Below are 16,726 nucleotides of genomic sequence, written 5' to 3' on the forward strand. Positions count from 1 at the left end.
ATTTGTTGAGTTGCTATTGGTGAAGTTGCTGTGCAAAATGAGCCAGGGTTTTAAATAGGGATGGGACAGGTTTGCATGCTCGCATATTCATGCAATTAAAAAAAACAATGGTTTTAAGAGTAGGCTACACATTTTCATTGTTTTTTCATTTCATTTGTATACGATATTCCCGTCAGACGGAGGCTGAAGAGTGTCTTGAAGCTGTTTGCTCACCGCATTAAGTAGCTAACAGGAGAAGAAGAATGCTAACTGCATTAAGTTGCAAAAAAAGAAGGAAAAATTGGTTGCTGGAACTACGTGTGTAGTGTTGTAAGATTCAGAAACAGATGACATTGGGGAGACTGAGCATGGCCATAAAATGCAAACATAGGCGCCAGTGCCCGCTACTTGCAGCACCTCGCCCCGGTGCTGGTTAACATGACTGCCACACAAACAGACTGCTAATGGTACAGGCAGCCGGTGGAGTGTTTACTTTTACTGTTTATACCTGCAGCACAACAAATGTTGTGTTATTCGCTGTTGTCTCAACTTGACGTCTCAAACCTGCTGTCAGAGAGCTCGAGTATGAACAATCCCAGAATAAATGCCAGTGATTATTGAATCGTGTTTTGGCTTGAAATGCCCATCCCTAGTTTTAAAGAGGCATAGTGTCTCTTGCAAGTTCAGATAAAACACTTGCTATTGCAATGCTGTGGATGAATAGTCAAATAATCCTTTTTGTCCTCTTCAATTTCAGCCTCATGTTTTGGACAAACTGGAACGAGCAGAGACCCAGCATCATGCGATCCACCTTAGCAGGGAAGAACATGAGGGTCATCATTGGTTCTGATATCCTGACACCCAATGGACTGACTATCGATCACAAAGCAGAGAAGCTTTACTTTTCAGACGGAACCCTCGGCAAGATTGAGAGATGTGACTATGATGGCTCCAGCAGACATGTGAGTATGAAAAGAATCATTCAATCAATCAATCAATCAATCTTTACTTTTATAGCGCCAAATCACAACAAACGTTATCTCAAGATGCTTTCACAAACAGAGCAGGTCTAGACCATACTCTATGTTAAACTATTATCAGAGACCCAACGCAAAGACAGGGTAAGACTCAGTCTTAAGGCTGATTTGTACTTCTGCGTCGAATCATCGGGGTAGCTTGCGTCGGGGGTCCGCGTAGCTCTCGTACCTATGCAGAGGCCTAGAGACGTAGCTGACGTGCACCTCCTCCAAAATGTAACTAGGCGTAGAATCGACGCAGGGCTCAAGTTCTGTGATTGGTCCACTCAGCGGCATTGTGTTTCCCGCATTTACTGGACTTCCGGGATCCCGGACATTGGCCGCCCATCGGCCGTGTATTTCATCTCCTCCTCTCTATTCTTCATGTAATCATGTCTGTATGATCACAGCTCTGAATCACTGTGGAAAAGTTAACAGAGGTCGTAGTGGGGCCGGAAGTAGGCGACCGGCTATCACAGAGACCACACTGCCCTCAAGCGTTTTGGTGGAGAATTGCTGCGTGTCATGGACACATCGACGCACAAGTATGTGGTGCTCATGTCCGCGTTGACCCCTGCTGTGTCGGGGAGACACCGAAGTATAAATCAGCCTTTATCTTATCTTAATCCACCATGAGCATTACACCTAGCAGTATTTAGCTAGTTACAGCGGCAAGGAAAAACTTCCTTTCAACAGGTAGAAACCTCGAGCAGAACCAGACTCATGTTACACAGACATCTGCCTCGACTGAGTTGGGGTTGGAAAGAGGGACAGAGGGGAATAAGAGAGAGAGAGACACCGATGATAATGACATAATGCTCCCTACGGCAAAAATACTAATTCTGGTCACCCAATTTTGAGCAATAGAAAACATCTATTATTTTTACAACACAATTTTAACTTCTTTCTATTTCCTTTATTAAAATGTTTTTCGATCACAGATAATTATATTGGAAGACCCTGTAATGTAGTGAGATTCTTATTTTTCACTCTTCTAATATTTTATTGCAAACTATCTAAGAAACAAGAACCATATCCAGGGACAGAATGTCCGATTAATCTACCCCTCTCTGAAAGAATGAAACCCTTCTTTCTCATCTTCCATTTAATCTCCCATCCCCATTGAGTCCCTGAACAGGATCCTCAATACAGTGAGTAGGATCTGAAATGCCACTTGATGTTCTGTCTGATATCTCATCTCTGATAGTACAGATGGTGTTAATCACAGAAAAACTCCCCGCTAAAGAAATGAAGCTCCGTGAGAGCTGTTCTGAATTTTTGCGTGAAAAGTTGCCTGTGTAATGTATGACATCCCAGCTGGATATATAACTCCTGTGTCCCCTTGTGTGTATGGATTACAGTGCAAGATGACCTTGTATGCCATGGAGTTTTTGCTTAGCATGACAGCTGCAGCTCGACACCTTGTCCCGTGTCAATTAGTTACCCATATGTTTGCTGAGCCGGGTCACAAGGCGCAGAAGGCCTTCACCTTTTGGTCCCCTACTGCCCTTGCTGCACTCCAGTCTCGCTAATGAAGGCTTTGCAGTGAGACTGCTCTGGGCACTGATTTTTCAATCCAATTAAAATGTGTAAATTGAATAGAGCTGGCTGGTTGTTCTTTCAGCACTTAACTAATATGTGGTTGTCACAATCATAAGAACCAATCCAAAAAGACACCTACTGTGGAAACGGAAGCTTAAGACTCCTCTGCACTTTCGTGTTGATGATCATTTCATTTCTTTTAACACTGATGTGATGTGTTTAAACCAATATCAGAAACAATATTTGAATGATATGACTAATGACTGACAAACACAACCATTAACTTTATTTTCTAATTATGAAAACAACTGCAATGATGAACTGTTTTTGTCTAATTGTTCTCTTGTACATGGACACAAAGAGATTTCCGTGAAGCACAAACTTATTTCTATACATGTATGATTAAAGGGAACAAAAACACGTTTACTCTCCATAGCATGAGCCTCATAATGAAGTGACAACCTCTGGTCTTTAGAAATGAAACCAATACAGAAGTGCTAAAAACTGCAGTACCTCGAGTGTCCACTTGAGGCTGGCTCCGGAAGTAACGTAAACCACATACACACCAATTTAAAAAGACGATTTTTAGTAGTAGTAGCAGTAGCAGTAGTAGTGGGAATAAGATAAGATGGGATATGATAGTCCTTTACTCGTCCCACAATGGGGAAATTCAAGTGTCACAGTAACAAAGTAGACAGTGCAAAAAAAAAAAATATATATAGCAAACAAGAGCCTATAAAGTAACAATTATTAAAAAGTTATTAGCAACTAGAATTAAAATTAAAGAGGTAAAAAATAAGCATATCTTACACACATATATATATATATTATTGGTTATAGAGTCTGACCACCGCAGGAAGAAAAGACCTGTAGTATTAATACTACTACTACTACTACTACTACTACTACTACTACTACTAATAATAATAATAATAACAATAATAATAATGATAATAATAATAACAATAATAATAATACTAATAATAATACTACTACTAATAATAATAATAATAATGACAATAATAATAGTAATAATAATAATAATAATAACAATAATAATAATGATAATAATAATAATAATAATAATAATGACAATAATAATAGTAATAATAATAATAAGAGTAATAATAATAATAATAATAATAATAATGACAATAATAATAGTAATAATAATAATAACAATAATAATAACAATAATAATAACAATAATAATAATAATAATAAAATAATAAATAAATAATAATAATGATAACAATATTGATAACAATAATAATGATAATAATAGAAATAATGATAACAATACTTATAGTATTAATGATACTACTACTACTACTCCTAATAATAATAATACTAATAATAATAATGATTGAGAAGACTTATTGTATATAGTGCTTTTCTAGGTACTCAAAGATGCTTTACATGTAGTGCAAATATAAAAATTTTGAAGATAAAATATAAAAAAAAGAGATGAGAAGGGAGTGGAGGTCACATGTTTTGGCTTTTTTGAACAGGTAGGTTTGAGTTGAATGAGTGAAGAGAGTCAGAGTTGTGGATGTTTGGAGGGAGAGAGTTCCAGAGAGTCGGGCAGCGATGGCAAGAAGTTCTTATTAACAAACAAAACATTTACAGTTCATGAATGATAAAATCAAGAAGCACATTTAATTGCTACAAATATTATCAAAACGTATATTTGCATTGTTATTTTAAAGATTGCACTTCCACTGAGAGTTAAGGCAGTCACAGACATTTCTTAATTAGAAACTATATTAATGTGACTTCTCTTCAAGCCTTATGTGCTAACAGGTCCCCCTCATTATCTCACTAAAATAAACGGGTGATAATTGCCTCTACCTATTAGTGGGATATTTGCTCCCTGCTAGCTCATAAATGAAGCAAAGATGTGTGATGATTTTTCCAATTCAACACGCTGACAATAGTCAAACTGCATGCTAGCTCCTGAAGCTATCCCTCTTGACTGCTGCAGTGTCATTACACTCTGACAGTGTGGATGGTGACAGAAGAACAAGAGCGGTGGCATAGCTCACTCCCCTGTGCCATTTTGAGAGTGGAGACCATGTTGTTAATGAAGGCAGAGCTTCACAAAGGGCAGCAGAGTGCATTATAAGGGAAGATGTCAGCATGCGCAGTGGGGAAAGATGCCCTTTTAACCATGAAAAGAGAGGGAATATCAATAGAGAGCTGCCTGGGAGTGGGTTGTGTCATTTGAGTTCAATGCCAGCAGTGTGTTTTGGGGACATTTTTATGTCGTCGTGTAAAACAGACGCTCATTGATGCAATCAAGAGAGATTGTTGACACAGCAGATTAAGTGCCTTTGAAGATGTTGAATTGTGAGACACTGATAAGAATGGATGAAATATTATCTAATTTATCCAAAACAGACGTTTGTCTAAAATTAATGTGCTGCTGGCTGTACACCTAATGTCTCTCAAATCTAATTTCCTATCAATATGTTCCATTCCCATCTGGTGTTCTATCTTTTCCCCCTCTGCGTCTTTGTCACTGTCTCTCACTCGCCTGTTGGCCAGTTGTTGCTTCCACATGCTGGGCTCCTTTAATCAACACCTGTCCTATTAATCCCAGTATGGCACAGGGCTAATGTGATGCTGCTTACAAGCCTGTCCCACTTAATTGCTGAGAGTACAGAGCTGCTGGAGTCTCTAAAACCCCACCAACCCCCCACCTCCGCCCACAAGCCAGGAGAATTCCACAAGGGGACATCTGATGGATTCCTGCCTCCCTGCCAATGACACTGTCATTTACTCCCCCAACATCTGGGTTAAAGCAGTCCTGTGGATGTGGGATGGGGGGATGATGGGTCGATTAATGAGTCAAGACATCACTTCCCACATTTATTCCAAGAGTTCCACTCAGAATTCAGTTAATGCAAGAACCTTGAATCTGAATTGCATGATAGAAAGATGTAATTTTAATAGAAGGCAGTCCTTTTGTTGAGTGATTTGCTCTGCTTTAACTAGGTCATAGTGAAATCTGGACCTGGGAACTTCTACGGCCTGGCCATCTATGCAGATTACATCTACTGGTCAGACTGGGCCCGCAGGTCTGTGCTGCGATCCAACAAGTACACCGGCGGGGACACCAAGGTACTGCGAGCAGATATCCCCCATCAGCCCATGGGAATTATCGCTGTAGCCAGGGACACAAACAACTGTGAGTATTTAAACACCTGGAGATAAGCTCAGTTTAATGACCAGCGGATGCAGAGTTGTTTCAGCAAACATTTCTGCAGTACGTGTTTGCAAATGGGGGTTAATGTGTGCTTATTTGCAGTATTTAAACGTGCATATTTTATTGAAGCTAAAGACACTAGTTTAAAACGGATATGTTTAAAACTGTGTGTGCTTTTTACCGAAACAGAATAAGGATGATAAACAAAATGTTGCTGTCTCTTTCCACCCTTCAAATGCATGCCTTCTGTGTTAGTTTGTTTTGATTCCTGTATACAGTTGCATCGTTCTGGGTTGACATTTTTCACGGCTGTAACTCTTTTAAAGCCTCTGGTAACCCAAATCAACAAAAACTTCATAGCTATGATATTTATAGTTGTACCTGCATACTATTATATATAAAAATGTTAGTACTGAACTTTATTCAGTTTTCAAAGTATTATCAGTCAAGCTTTTGATAACATTCTGACATTTGGTTAAAGTAGGCAGAGTTAATTTGGATATTTATGACGCAATAAATATCCAACCAATCAGAAAATCGAACCCACACATGTTCAACAAAACTACTCCACTCCTGCTCAGTCCGTATCCTAACAACAGAGGGAACTCCTCTCTTCGCCTCCCTTTACAGTTAGCTGGTTAATCATGTGCTGCCTGTCTGTAGCTCTATAGATTTGGTGTCAGACGGCTCAAACATGCAGGCTTTGAACTCTCTCTTGACGTGTCAATCAAAGAGTAAGCTGCCATGTTCACATGGTCCTGAGAAATGCTCTGAACTGGAACATAAGTAGTTTTCGAACAGTTTTTTCAGAGTTCTGGATGTTTATTTTCAGTCAGGTTTTTGTCGATGCTTAATGACACATTCAATTTCGATATTCTATATGAATTTTGAATATTCCAAGTCACGTTCCCAGAGGCTTTATGAAAGTAATAGCCCTGCTTTTTGAGACTAAAAATATGTATTAGAATTTCACCATTACAATGCTTGGAAGTGTATTTTTTGTAGCTGCTCCAACTCCCCCTTTGACTTTATTGACCAGCCAATACCTGATGACCTTGATACACAACAACAAATGGAAATCAGCTTTAAACCTTTCTGTATGCAGTAAATGTATTAGGTGTTACCCCGGTGTTGTCTGTACTCATCTGTATTCACCATGAGTACTAAATCAATCAGGCGATAGCCGATGGGTTCTGGTATTACATTTTGGTGAATGCATTCTGTCTGTTTAATTCCACACTCCTCAGGAAGGGTTTTCCAGTTTAGAACCAAAGTCTACTTAAATGTGATTGGTCAGCACTAGTGGGAAGTTTAAATGAAAACGAGAGCCAAGTTCCTCCTCTTAAAATCTGATTTCTCACCTTCAAATTCTGCATTAAAATGCAGGTGTCTGTTTATGCAGACAATGATGTGTTTTTACTTGCACAGAGCAGAATAATCTGAAGTGCTCCATCTTGATAAACTGAAACAGCTGGCCTTAAGAAGTAGATATGTTCTCATTTAAAATGTGTTTGGATAGTTAAGTTCCAGAGGTAATACATTGAAAGTAATATAGTTTGTAAAAAGAGTCTCTAAAGTATGATATGAACAACCTGCATTACCACAGCTGCAGACCTACTGCATCATGTTCTGTAACCATCCCTGAAGCTTCTGATAATCAGCTAATTATTTTTGTCTTTATTTTGTTAACCTCTTGTTTCCACGTCCTGGTCATAAAAATAATGGTATCAATGTTAATTTTATGTGGTTCAACTAAAGAACAGAGTAATGCTTTTTTATTCTGTCCATGAATAAAACACCAATAGCTAGAGGGCAAGTTATAACAAAGTGTCTCCAGTGGACACTTGAATCTCTCTCTTGATGATCTCTTTTTAGCTTCTTTTGTTTCTATTTTCTCAGAACCAGATGAGCCAAACATTTTAGGGTTATATGTGCTGCTTGGTTATGCAACTTGGTGAAATGCATGACTTCCAGATCACTTTTAACATGTCGCCACTGCCACCTGTCAGGGAGGATGGTTTTAGTGTTACATTTCAAACTTGGATGAGACACATTTATTAGATCCAGAAAGAGGAAGATTAATTTTAAGTTATTGAGTAAGTGTTCTATCTCCTTATGTTTTATCAATCTATCAATCAATCTTTATTTGTATAGCGCCAAATCACAACAAACGTTATCTCAAGACGCTTTTACAAACAGAGCAGGTCTAGACCGTACTCTGTCAAATTATTAACAAAGACCCAACATCGAGACAGGATAAGATCCAGTTCCCTCTTAAGACATGACTCGATCTTGTCTCATCTTAATCCACCATGAACATTTCACCTTGCAGTATTTAGTAAGGTACAGCGGCAAGGAAAAGCTTCCTTTTAACAGGCAGAAACCTCGAGCAGAACCGGACTCCTGTTAGACAGCCATCTGCTGCGACTGTTGGAGTTGGGAACGGGATAGAGGAGGCAGAAAGAGAGAGATGGATAAAGACAGAATGCAACATCATTAGTAGTAGGAGTAGTAGCTGTTGCTTTTGTATTGGTTATTGGTTACTGGGAAATCAATACCAGCTGCCTTATCTATTGATGCATGGAGTATCTGGTCTGAATTATAACTTTCCAATCACACGATACAAAGTCTGCTCAACTGAAAGGTCATCCACCATTGTTCCTCAAGAGAGAAATCCATGGTAGTATTGAGCATCTCATGGCAAGGCAAGGCAAGGCAGCTTTATTTGTATAGCACATTTCATACACGAGGACGACTCAATGTGCTTTACCTTAAAACATTAAAAGCATTAGAAACATTCAGACAAGCATAAAGAGCACCAATACAATGACAAATATAATAAAACAGAAAAGAAAAGGAAAATTAGAAATATATTAAAAGTAAATTTAAAATTTGCATTTAAAACAAGTTAAAATAATCTAAGATAGGAAGGCAGTGGCGAATAAAAAAGTTTTAATCTTTGATTTCAAAGAGGTGAGAGTTGGAGCGGACCTACAGCTTTCAGGGAGTGTGTTCCAGATATGTGGTGCTTAATGACTAAACGCTGCTTCACCATGTTTCCTTCTGACTCTAGGGACTGAAAGCAGACCAGTACCTGATGACCTCAGAGGTCGAGGTGGTTCATAAAGTAGCAGCAGATCAGCAATGTATTTTGGTCCTAAACCATTCAGTGCTTTATAAACCATCAGCAGGATTTTAAAGTCTATTCTCTGACAGACAGGAAGCCAGTGTAGAGATCTAAGAACTGGAGTGATGGGGTCTACTTTTTTGGTCCTTGTTAGGGCTCGAGCAGCAGCATTCTGTTTGAGCTGCAGGCGTCTGCTGGACTTTTAAGGGAGTCCTGTAAAGACCCCGTTACAGTAGTCTAGTCTGCTAAAGATAAATGCATGGAGGGGTTTTTCTGCATCCTGCTGAGATGCTAATCTCAGACTTATGACATGTAAGTGTCCCCTAGGAGATTCTTTCTTCCACTGCTTCTGACCCTCTAATCAGTTCTGTGTGGTTGTCGTTGAAGGTGAGCTGTCCCCATGCCGACACTCCAACGGAGGCTGTGGCGACCTTTGCCTCCTGACCCCGTACGGGAGGGTCAACTGCACTTGCCGGGGAGAGCGTGTGCTCTTAGACGACAACAGATGCGTGTGTAAGTCATGAGGATCTTCAATCTGAATTACACTGAGTCTGCAAAAGCTAACCCTTGAACATTCTCAGAACCAGTTATTGATTGTAATAGCACTCTTCATGGATTAGCTATTGTAAAGAGTCTGTTGGCTACATTTATATTCACAGTGTAACCCAGCTTCTGTCAACATGATCCAATTTGTGCTGTTTACATGGACCTTTGATATCCTTGAATTGATTGCTTTGTACATAATGACAAGCAAACATGACATCACAAACAGTTGCTGTCCCTTCACCTTGGCTTTGCGATAAGTTAGCAATGATCCAAGTCACCCGGGTTGCCGTTTCTTGCAGAAGAAGAGCCAATATGGATATATTTGGTGCAACTTTACTTCAGTTTGAGCAGTAACTGAACGAAAAGTCAGACACACAGAGTCACTGTTACCACTCCAGGCAAAAGCATTGCGATGATATCTTGTCTTCTATAATGAGTACAGTTTTGCGACATGACACAAGCTACTCAGAAACTCTGCATTTAAATCTGGATGTCATGATGAGTGTCTCACAATGCTGACATTTATTGTGGAATGATGCACAAGATTGAAAGTGAGTGAGGTACCAATTAAATATGTGCTTAAATGATTCCATGTAGACTAGGTTGAACTGTACAAGACTCATTATATTTACAAATGATCTGAAACATCACAGTGTGCATCAAAATCCTGCCTCTGAATCTGAAATAATTAACTTGATTCAATTTAAAAAGATAAGCTTTGAAAGTCTTCAGTTTCATCACCCTCATTATCTTCTTCTGCAGCAGAAAACTCCTCCTGCAACATCCACACTGAATTCGAGTGCGGTAACGGCGAGTGCATTAACTTCCAGCTTACCTGTGATGGAATCGCCCACTGCAAAGATAAATCAGATGAGAAGATGCAATACTGTGGTAAGAATCACTTCCCAACTATTATCTGAGGCTTATCATGATGAGAATTGAGAGTCTGTTCTCTCATTAAAAATGTCAAGTATTTACATTGCTATCAAATTTATGAATTAAACTGCGTTCAGTCAACAGGAGCTGTAGGAAGGGTTTCAGACCCTGCTACAACCAGCGCTGTGTGGCCAGCAGTCGCTTCTGTGACGGGATCGATGACTGCGGGGATAACTCTGATGAAGCTTTCTGCAGCAGTGAGTCGCAGCCGTTTGATCTCCCGTTCAGTCCGACCTGCCTCTGTAGGCAGGATCCAGTCACACTTTTTCGCTTTTAGTAATGCGCTTAAGCCACATGCTGTGCTAAGCCTTTACTGTCTAATGAGCCCCAAGATCATAAAGAGTTCACAAATTCAAAGATGGGCCCGACCCCCACCTGTAAAAGCTGCTTTTTTTGGGCACCAAGACAATACTTTGCGTCCCTTCAATATGCTCTGTCTGATTTTATTTTGACCTTAATGATGGTGTGATCTACAGAGAGGGGATTGATGTTCGTTTTATTAGTGTAATTGCTCCGCGGTTGTAGAATACTGAGGCTTCAATAATGTACGGCAGTAATAACCCACAAGGAGAGGAGAGTGATATTCTCATAATTAATATGGACCTTCCATCGCAGCAGCTTGGGGTTTAAGGGTAAAGTTTATCTTAATATGATGTGTTGTCATCTGGCTTGGCCTATTTTCTTCCTATATGAGACACCATCAACGTCTTGTCTACTTCCATTTCATTTAATCCTGCTTTTATATTAGCTTTATAATAAGTTGCATTGCGGTGAATGGCCGTTGTGCAGGAGCTGGGGAATGAACAACAAAAGCAAGATCCCCCTTTTGATTTATAAAGTGTGACTTATTCCTGCACAGCACTGACAGGATCATGACTTTCAGACAATATTAATCGCTAAGGCAGCTCAACCGAACCCTTTTCTGTCTGGCAGTTTGCAACCTGGAGCTAATTTTAACCAGCCGCAGGAAGAGGTTCTTAGCATTGTTGTGAGTTGTACCTGTAACAGTCTTTGAGTGCTGTGTCTGTTCTCGTTCTCTTTTTGAAATGCTAATTCTCTCCCCCAGATGTCACGTGTGGCTCATCAGAATCCTCCTGCAAGGATGGGAGCTGTGTACCCAGCTCAGCCTGGTGTAACCAGGTCATTGACTGTGCTGATGCCTCGGATGAGAAGAGCTGCAGTAAGTCCTTTAGTCTGTGATCCAGTACCTTAAATTTGTGCTCCACACTGAGATAAGATTGAATCCTGCCCCTCTCACCCTTACCTCCGCCGCTCCTTCCATTGTAATAAGACAATCACTGTGTTGCTGCACTTTGTATTCAGACCACACAGACTGCTCTCACTTCTACAAGCTGGGGGTGAAAGAAAAAGATTTCATCAGCTGCAACTCCACTTCACTGTGCGTCCACCCTTCGTGGATCTGCGACGGTGCAAACGACTGCGGAGACTACGCTGATGAGACCAACTGTCAGGGTGAGCACCTAACACAGAATTGCACATTTTTACGTGTATGTTCAAAGACAGATTAAGGAAGTCAGCTTCAATTAGAAAAGACTTAAGAGAGATCTCACTGTCAGAGATGATTATGGCAGTGGAATGAGAGATTCAGACAGAGCTTAGGAGAAGATAATGACCTTAATCATTTCTAATGCTCGGAGGACTAACTTGGTTTTGTTTTTCATCCCAGTTTCCCATGGGCAGAAATGCGAGGAAGGCCACTTCGCTTGTCCAAGTGGGAACTGCATCTCGAGTGTGTGGCTGTGCGACGGCCAAAAAGACTGCGAAGATGGAGCTGATGAGTTCCAGTGTGGTAAACCGAAAACTGTTTTTACCTCCCGTGGAGACATCTCTTCATATTCAACACAACTGATGTTTTGTTTTCTAACCAGTAAAAATAGATGAACCATTTGGTTTCTGTACACAAACACTGTCAACAGTTGGAAGGATATTTATATTCCATTAACAAGAAGCTATTTGCTGGAATGTTTTTGTCGTTTAAATAGATCCAGGCCTGCAACAAATATTACACACAGCACAGAAGGAGGAAACTGAGCGACAAGAAATGATTGTTTATCGTGCCATGAGGCAATTTCTCTTCACTTAGTTTCGCTCCCCCTCTTTGTGTGGTCGGGATTTCTCAAGTGGGGGTTGCTGCTTGTTTGAAAGTCTAATTCTGACCCCAAATTCTAAGTGAGGCTGTTAAGCATGCACGTTTTTCCCGTACTCTTTTTGACTTACAATATACAGCACATCCAGTGCAAATATTAATTAATGAAGCATCAATCACTGAGAAGGTCATACTGAATATGGAAATGTGGATTCAGTGAAAAGCAGTGGCATGAAAAAAGGATTTCACATTATGATGCCATAAGTCTACATATCTCACCAGATGCACTTAGAGGACTTTGTTCCATATTAATGTCTGCACAACTTACCGTGACAAAGTGAAGATCTCTCCAAGTAAAGAGGAGGAGCATAATTAAGTCAGGGGACAGTCCAAAATAATTTACCCTAAAAAACAAACAGCTTTCCCACAAAGAATCAATCAATCAATCAATCTTTATTTGTATAGCGCCAAAACACAACAAATGTTATCTCAAGACGCTTTTACAAATAGAGCAGGTCTAGACCGGACTCTATGTTAAGTTAGTGACACAGACCCAACATCAAGACAGGATAAGATCCAGTCCTCTCTTACAGACAGGACTTATCTCATCTTAATCCACCATGAGTGTTGCACCTTGCAGTATTTAGCTAGTTACAGCAGCAAGGAAAAGCAGCAAAATGTAACTACATGTCGAATCCATGCAGACTGCAAGCCCTGTAATTGGTCCGCTCGACTGCATTGTATTTCCTGCATTTACAGCACTTCAGGAATCGCCGTCCATCTGTTGCACATTGGCTGTTCATGATAAACAATAGCATGTATCAGCTGTGAATTAACATAATACGTTCGGAATCTCTGTGAAAAAGCAAACGGAAAATGTAGCGTTTGGGCTGAGTATTACGTCGCGATGCAACACATCCACGTTCTCACGTCCACGTAGGGTCAACACAGAAGTACAAGGCTTTAGAGTCATTAAAGCCTAGATAACAAATATTTACATCTTTGTAATGTGGTGTTCCTTGGATTTTTAATTTCCCTCCAACAGAAGGTGTACAGTTTCACTTTCTCAGTGATATATCGCAACTGGATCGGTCTTGATGGATCTTGATGGATTTGCTCCAGATTTGTCCAGGCATTCAGATCAATGACAATGTGTTCTCTGACCTTGGTTATTCTTAGCTTTCATCCATGCTATGAGGAACCATGCTGTTTGTATTCGGGGTTTCGAGCAAAATCTACCAACAACCATTAAATGGATTGTATTTCATTCAGAAGGCCAGGCTCCCCTTAAGGTTATCTGTTAACATTGTTTCTGATCGCATCCGGCAACATCAGAAGATCAGATCATATTTACTCTATGACTTAGTTTTATGACCAAGAACCTGATAATAAATGTGATCATGATACCACACTGGACTAAATGCCTGCTGGACATACAGGCATGTTACCATTTCCATTACAAGTAAATTGGCATTCTGACATCTTAAGTACAGCCTCAAGGAACAGCAAGCATGTCTGCAGACTTCAGACTTCTTGTTTTTGTATGAAGCATTTTGCATTCAAACCACTACAGCCCTCACAGTAGAGCTGATGACATCAGAGATTATTTCCAGAAAAAACAGAAAAATAAATTAAACATAGACATAAAAATGACGTCTTTGCTTCAGAGCATGAATGAATAGGATGTTGCAGATCTCTCAGTCGCCTGGTTCGCTCTCCTCGTACAATAAAACCAGCACCTTTGTTCACATTTCAGTTGTAACAGATAGAGGAAGGCAGATTAGCTCATCCAGTTTTTCAAATTTAATGCTCTTCAAATTATCTGATTCATTTTCTAAATCGGCTATGAATGTTGTTGGAAAGATGCATAACACATGAGGAACCGGCTCCGTTCCTTTATCTGAAAAATGTCATTTGTGCCTGTGTGAAATGATAACATCCCATACTTCAAATATGCCTACATCAGAGCTGATATGAATTAGGCCTCAGTGCTTGCAGAAGTTCTGAATAGCTTTTCCAGGACAAATAGACAATATTCCCATTCCACCAAGTTAATTATCATATAAAAAGCTCCAGCCACAGATAATCTGACTGCAAAGGCATTGTGGTTTGTTGAAAATGTCATTACATTTCAGAATTTCAAATTCCACATCTGATTAGAGGAAATAGTCATTTGTCACTTTGCTATGCATAATACGCCTTTGTTCTGTTTGAACAACTATTGAAAATGAGACATGAAAGCCTTCCTTTGATACATTTAATGGGCTGTAGACCTGCCATTTTGTTTTACACTTGAAGCAGCTGTTCACATTTGAAGTGCAAATTTAGTATCACGTACCAAAAGTCTAGATAATCACCGTTTCCACATTTAGCCATTTCATGTTTATCTCTTCCTTATCTTACATCATTGGAGCGGGGCATGTAAAGCCTATGTGATGTACAAAGTCTGACAGGAAGGAAAGCAACACAGTGTGCGAGAGACTCCTCATCTCTATCCACAACCCTCGGTAGGATCCGTAATTCCTTGTACTGCGGTGTGACCTAGAGCACACACTCCCCCCCCCCCTTTCCTTCTCTCAACATCTCATCAAAGCTCTGGCAGACTTTGCCTGTCCTGACATCTGAGGAAAGAGCCCACAGAACGACTCCTCAGGGGGAGTGGGGGGGCTCAGTGACACAAACTCAGTATGGATTATGAATTTATCCACATTTTACACAATGGCTTTTACATAGTTATAAGCAGAGTGCTCCCACCGTTGACATCTGACTGTTTCTTTTTACCCCTAGCACCCTAGTTTTTGTTTTATACAATAAGATAGATTGAATAAAAATTATACTTAAGGGCTTTGTTATTTATATGATTTTTTTCAAGCCTTTTTGAATAAATTTTGGTTTTTATGTCCTTGCACAGGGACTGAGAACTCTTCAAATATTTTTTTTCTATCATGGGAAAAGGGAAAACAACATATATTTACAGTCCTTTGTGTGGCAACAACACAAACCCTCACTTAAAGCAGAAAAAGCTACAGAGACAAGCAAGCCAAGGGGCAAATAGAAGGCAGCACACTAGTTAGGCTTTGATTAAAAACTCTTCCCCTTCTATAAGGGTATGTTGCTGTTTCTGTTGTTGTTTCCTCCACACTTTGTTTGATTTATGACATTGAAAATTCTCTCCCAATGCCCTCTGCAGACTCCTCTTGCTTGTGGAACCAGTTTGCCTGCTCCAAGAACAAATGCATCGCCAAGCAGTGGCTGTGCGACGGGGAAAACGACTGTGAGGACGGCCTGGATGAGAGCGTGCAGATCTGTGGTCAGTGTCCTTTCAGATGTCAGGCTGTATATTACACCTAGCAGCTCCGTGTGTCGCTCCAGCAGAACTGGAAATGAATAGACAGAAATGAAGCTGTCTTAATGAGACAACAGATGAGACTGCAGGCGTTTCTGAAGATTTGTGTAGGCACTGAGACAAACACGTTTTTCATCAGAGTGGTCTAAAAGGAGCTGAAATTCAATGGGAACAAAGGATGTGTGTTAAATTAAATCTACAATAAATTAAAGGATCCAATCACAATAAACAGACACAAATATCTGTGAGATTGTACGAGTGCCAAGGTAGCAGAATTGAAATGGCTCAAGGTTTTCCAGGAATACAATGTTGTCCAAAGAGAAGTTGCATGCCTAATTGAAATACTGTATTTACCTGTTCCTCCTAGCAACCTATTTTACTGCCTGAAAGGTTAGTGCTTTGATAAAGGGATTCCATTGCTGACTCATATAATACAAGTAAATAATTGCTACTCTCAATGACACTGGCATTATTTGTAATCTTGCAAGAGTGGGACTGCTGCAAAATTTCTTTCTCAGCTCTTAAGCCTGGTTCATACTGGGGATGTCCCAATCTCAACTATCGGATCGGAGCCCATCTGGACATTTTTTAATTGATCGTTGATCGGCATTTGATCATCTCATCTGATCATTTACGTTCCCTGTCACTCAACACAATTTGCAGTTGGAGGCACGAGTGTGATTGAGCATTCTGAGTTTGCTTAATTGTTTCTGCATAATGAGAAAATAATAAATGGGACATTGATGTACACTCGTGGCAGCTGCCGTTCTCTATACCTGCATGCCACTCCATAGCTAGTGGCATGCAACCGGGCGTGTTTCGATCTCGCTGTCACTCCCAATATTTACGTTCTCCGTCTTGCAGCCAGATGCTGTCATTGTGAATCACGCACTGTCTCATGAGAGGCAAATTAAATCAA

At 40.0% G+C, this 16,726-nt stretch overlaps 1 protein-coding gene across 1 annotated transcript in view; it reads left to right on the plus strand.

Annotated features, from left to right (window-relative positions):
• lrp1bb (low density lipoprotein receptor-related protein 1Bb) overlaps window positions 1–16,726 on the plus strand; it is a 426,184-nt gene that overhangs the window by 327,336 nt on the left and 82,122 nt on the right. Inside the window, exons 45-53 of the mRNA XM_034694098.1 lie at window positions 737–941; window positions 5,535–5,727; window positions 9,260–9,385; window positions 10,181–10,309; window positions 10,432–10,551; window positions 11,421–11,534; window positions 11,678–11,827; window positions 12,042–12,164; window positions 15,652–15,771. Of these exons, the coding sequence (XP_034549989.1) occupies window positions 737–941; window positions 5,535–5,727; window positions 9,260–9,385; window positions 10,181–10,309; window positions 10,432–10,551; window positions 11,421–11,534; window positions 11,678–11,827; window positions 12,042–12,164; window positions 15,652–15,771 (1,280 nt within the window). The remainder of the gene's footprint in view (window positions 1–736; window positions 942–5,534; window positions 5,728–9,259; window positions 9,386–10,180; window positions 10,310–10,431; window positions 10,552–11,420; window positions 11,535–11,677; window positions 11,828–12,041; window positions 12,165–15,651; window positions 15,772–16,726) is intronic.

Source organism: Notolabrus celidotus, chromosome 10 (genome assembly GCF_009762535.1).
Source record: "Notolabrus celidotus isolate fNotCel1 chromosome 10, fNotCel1.pri, whole genome shotgun sequence".
Classification (NCBI taxonomy): domain Eukaryota; kingdom Metazoa; phylum Chordata; class Actinopteri; order Labriformes; family Labridae; genus Notolabrus; species Notolabrus celidotus.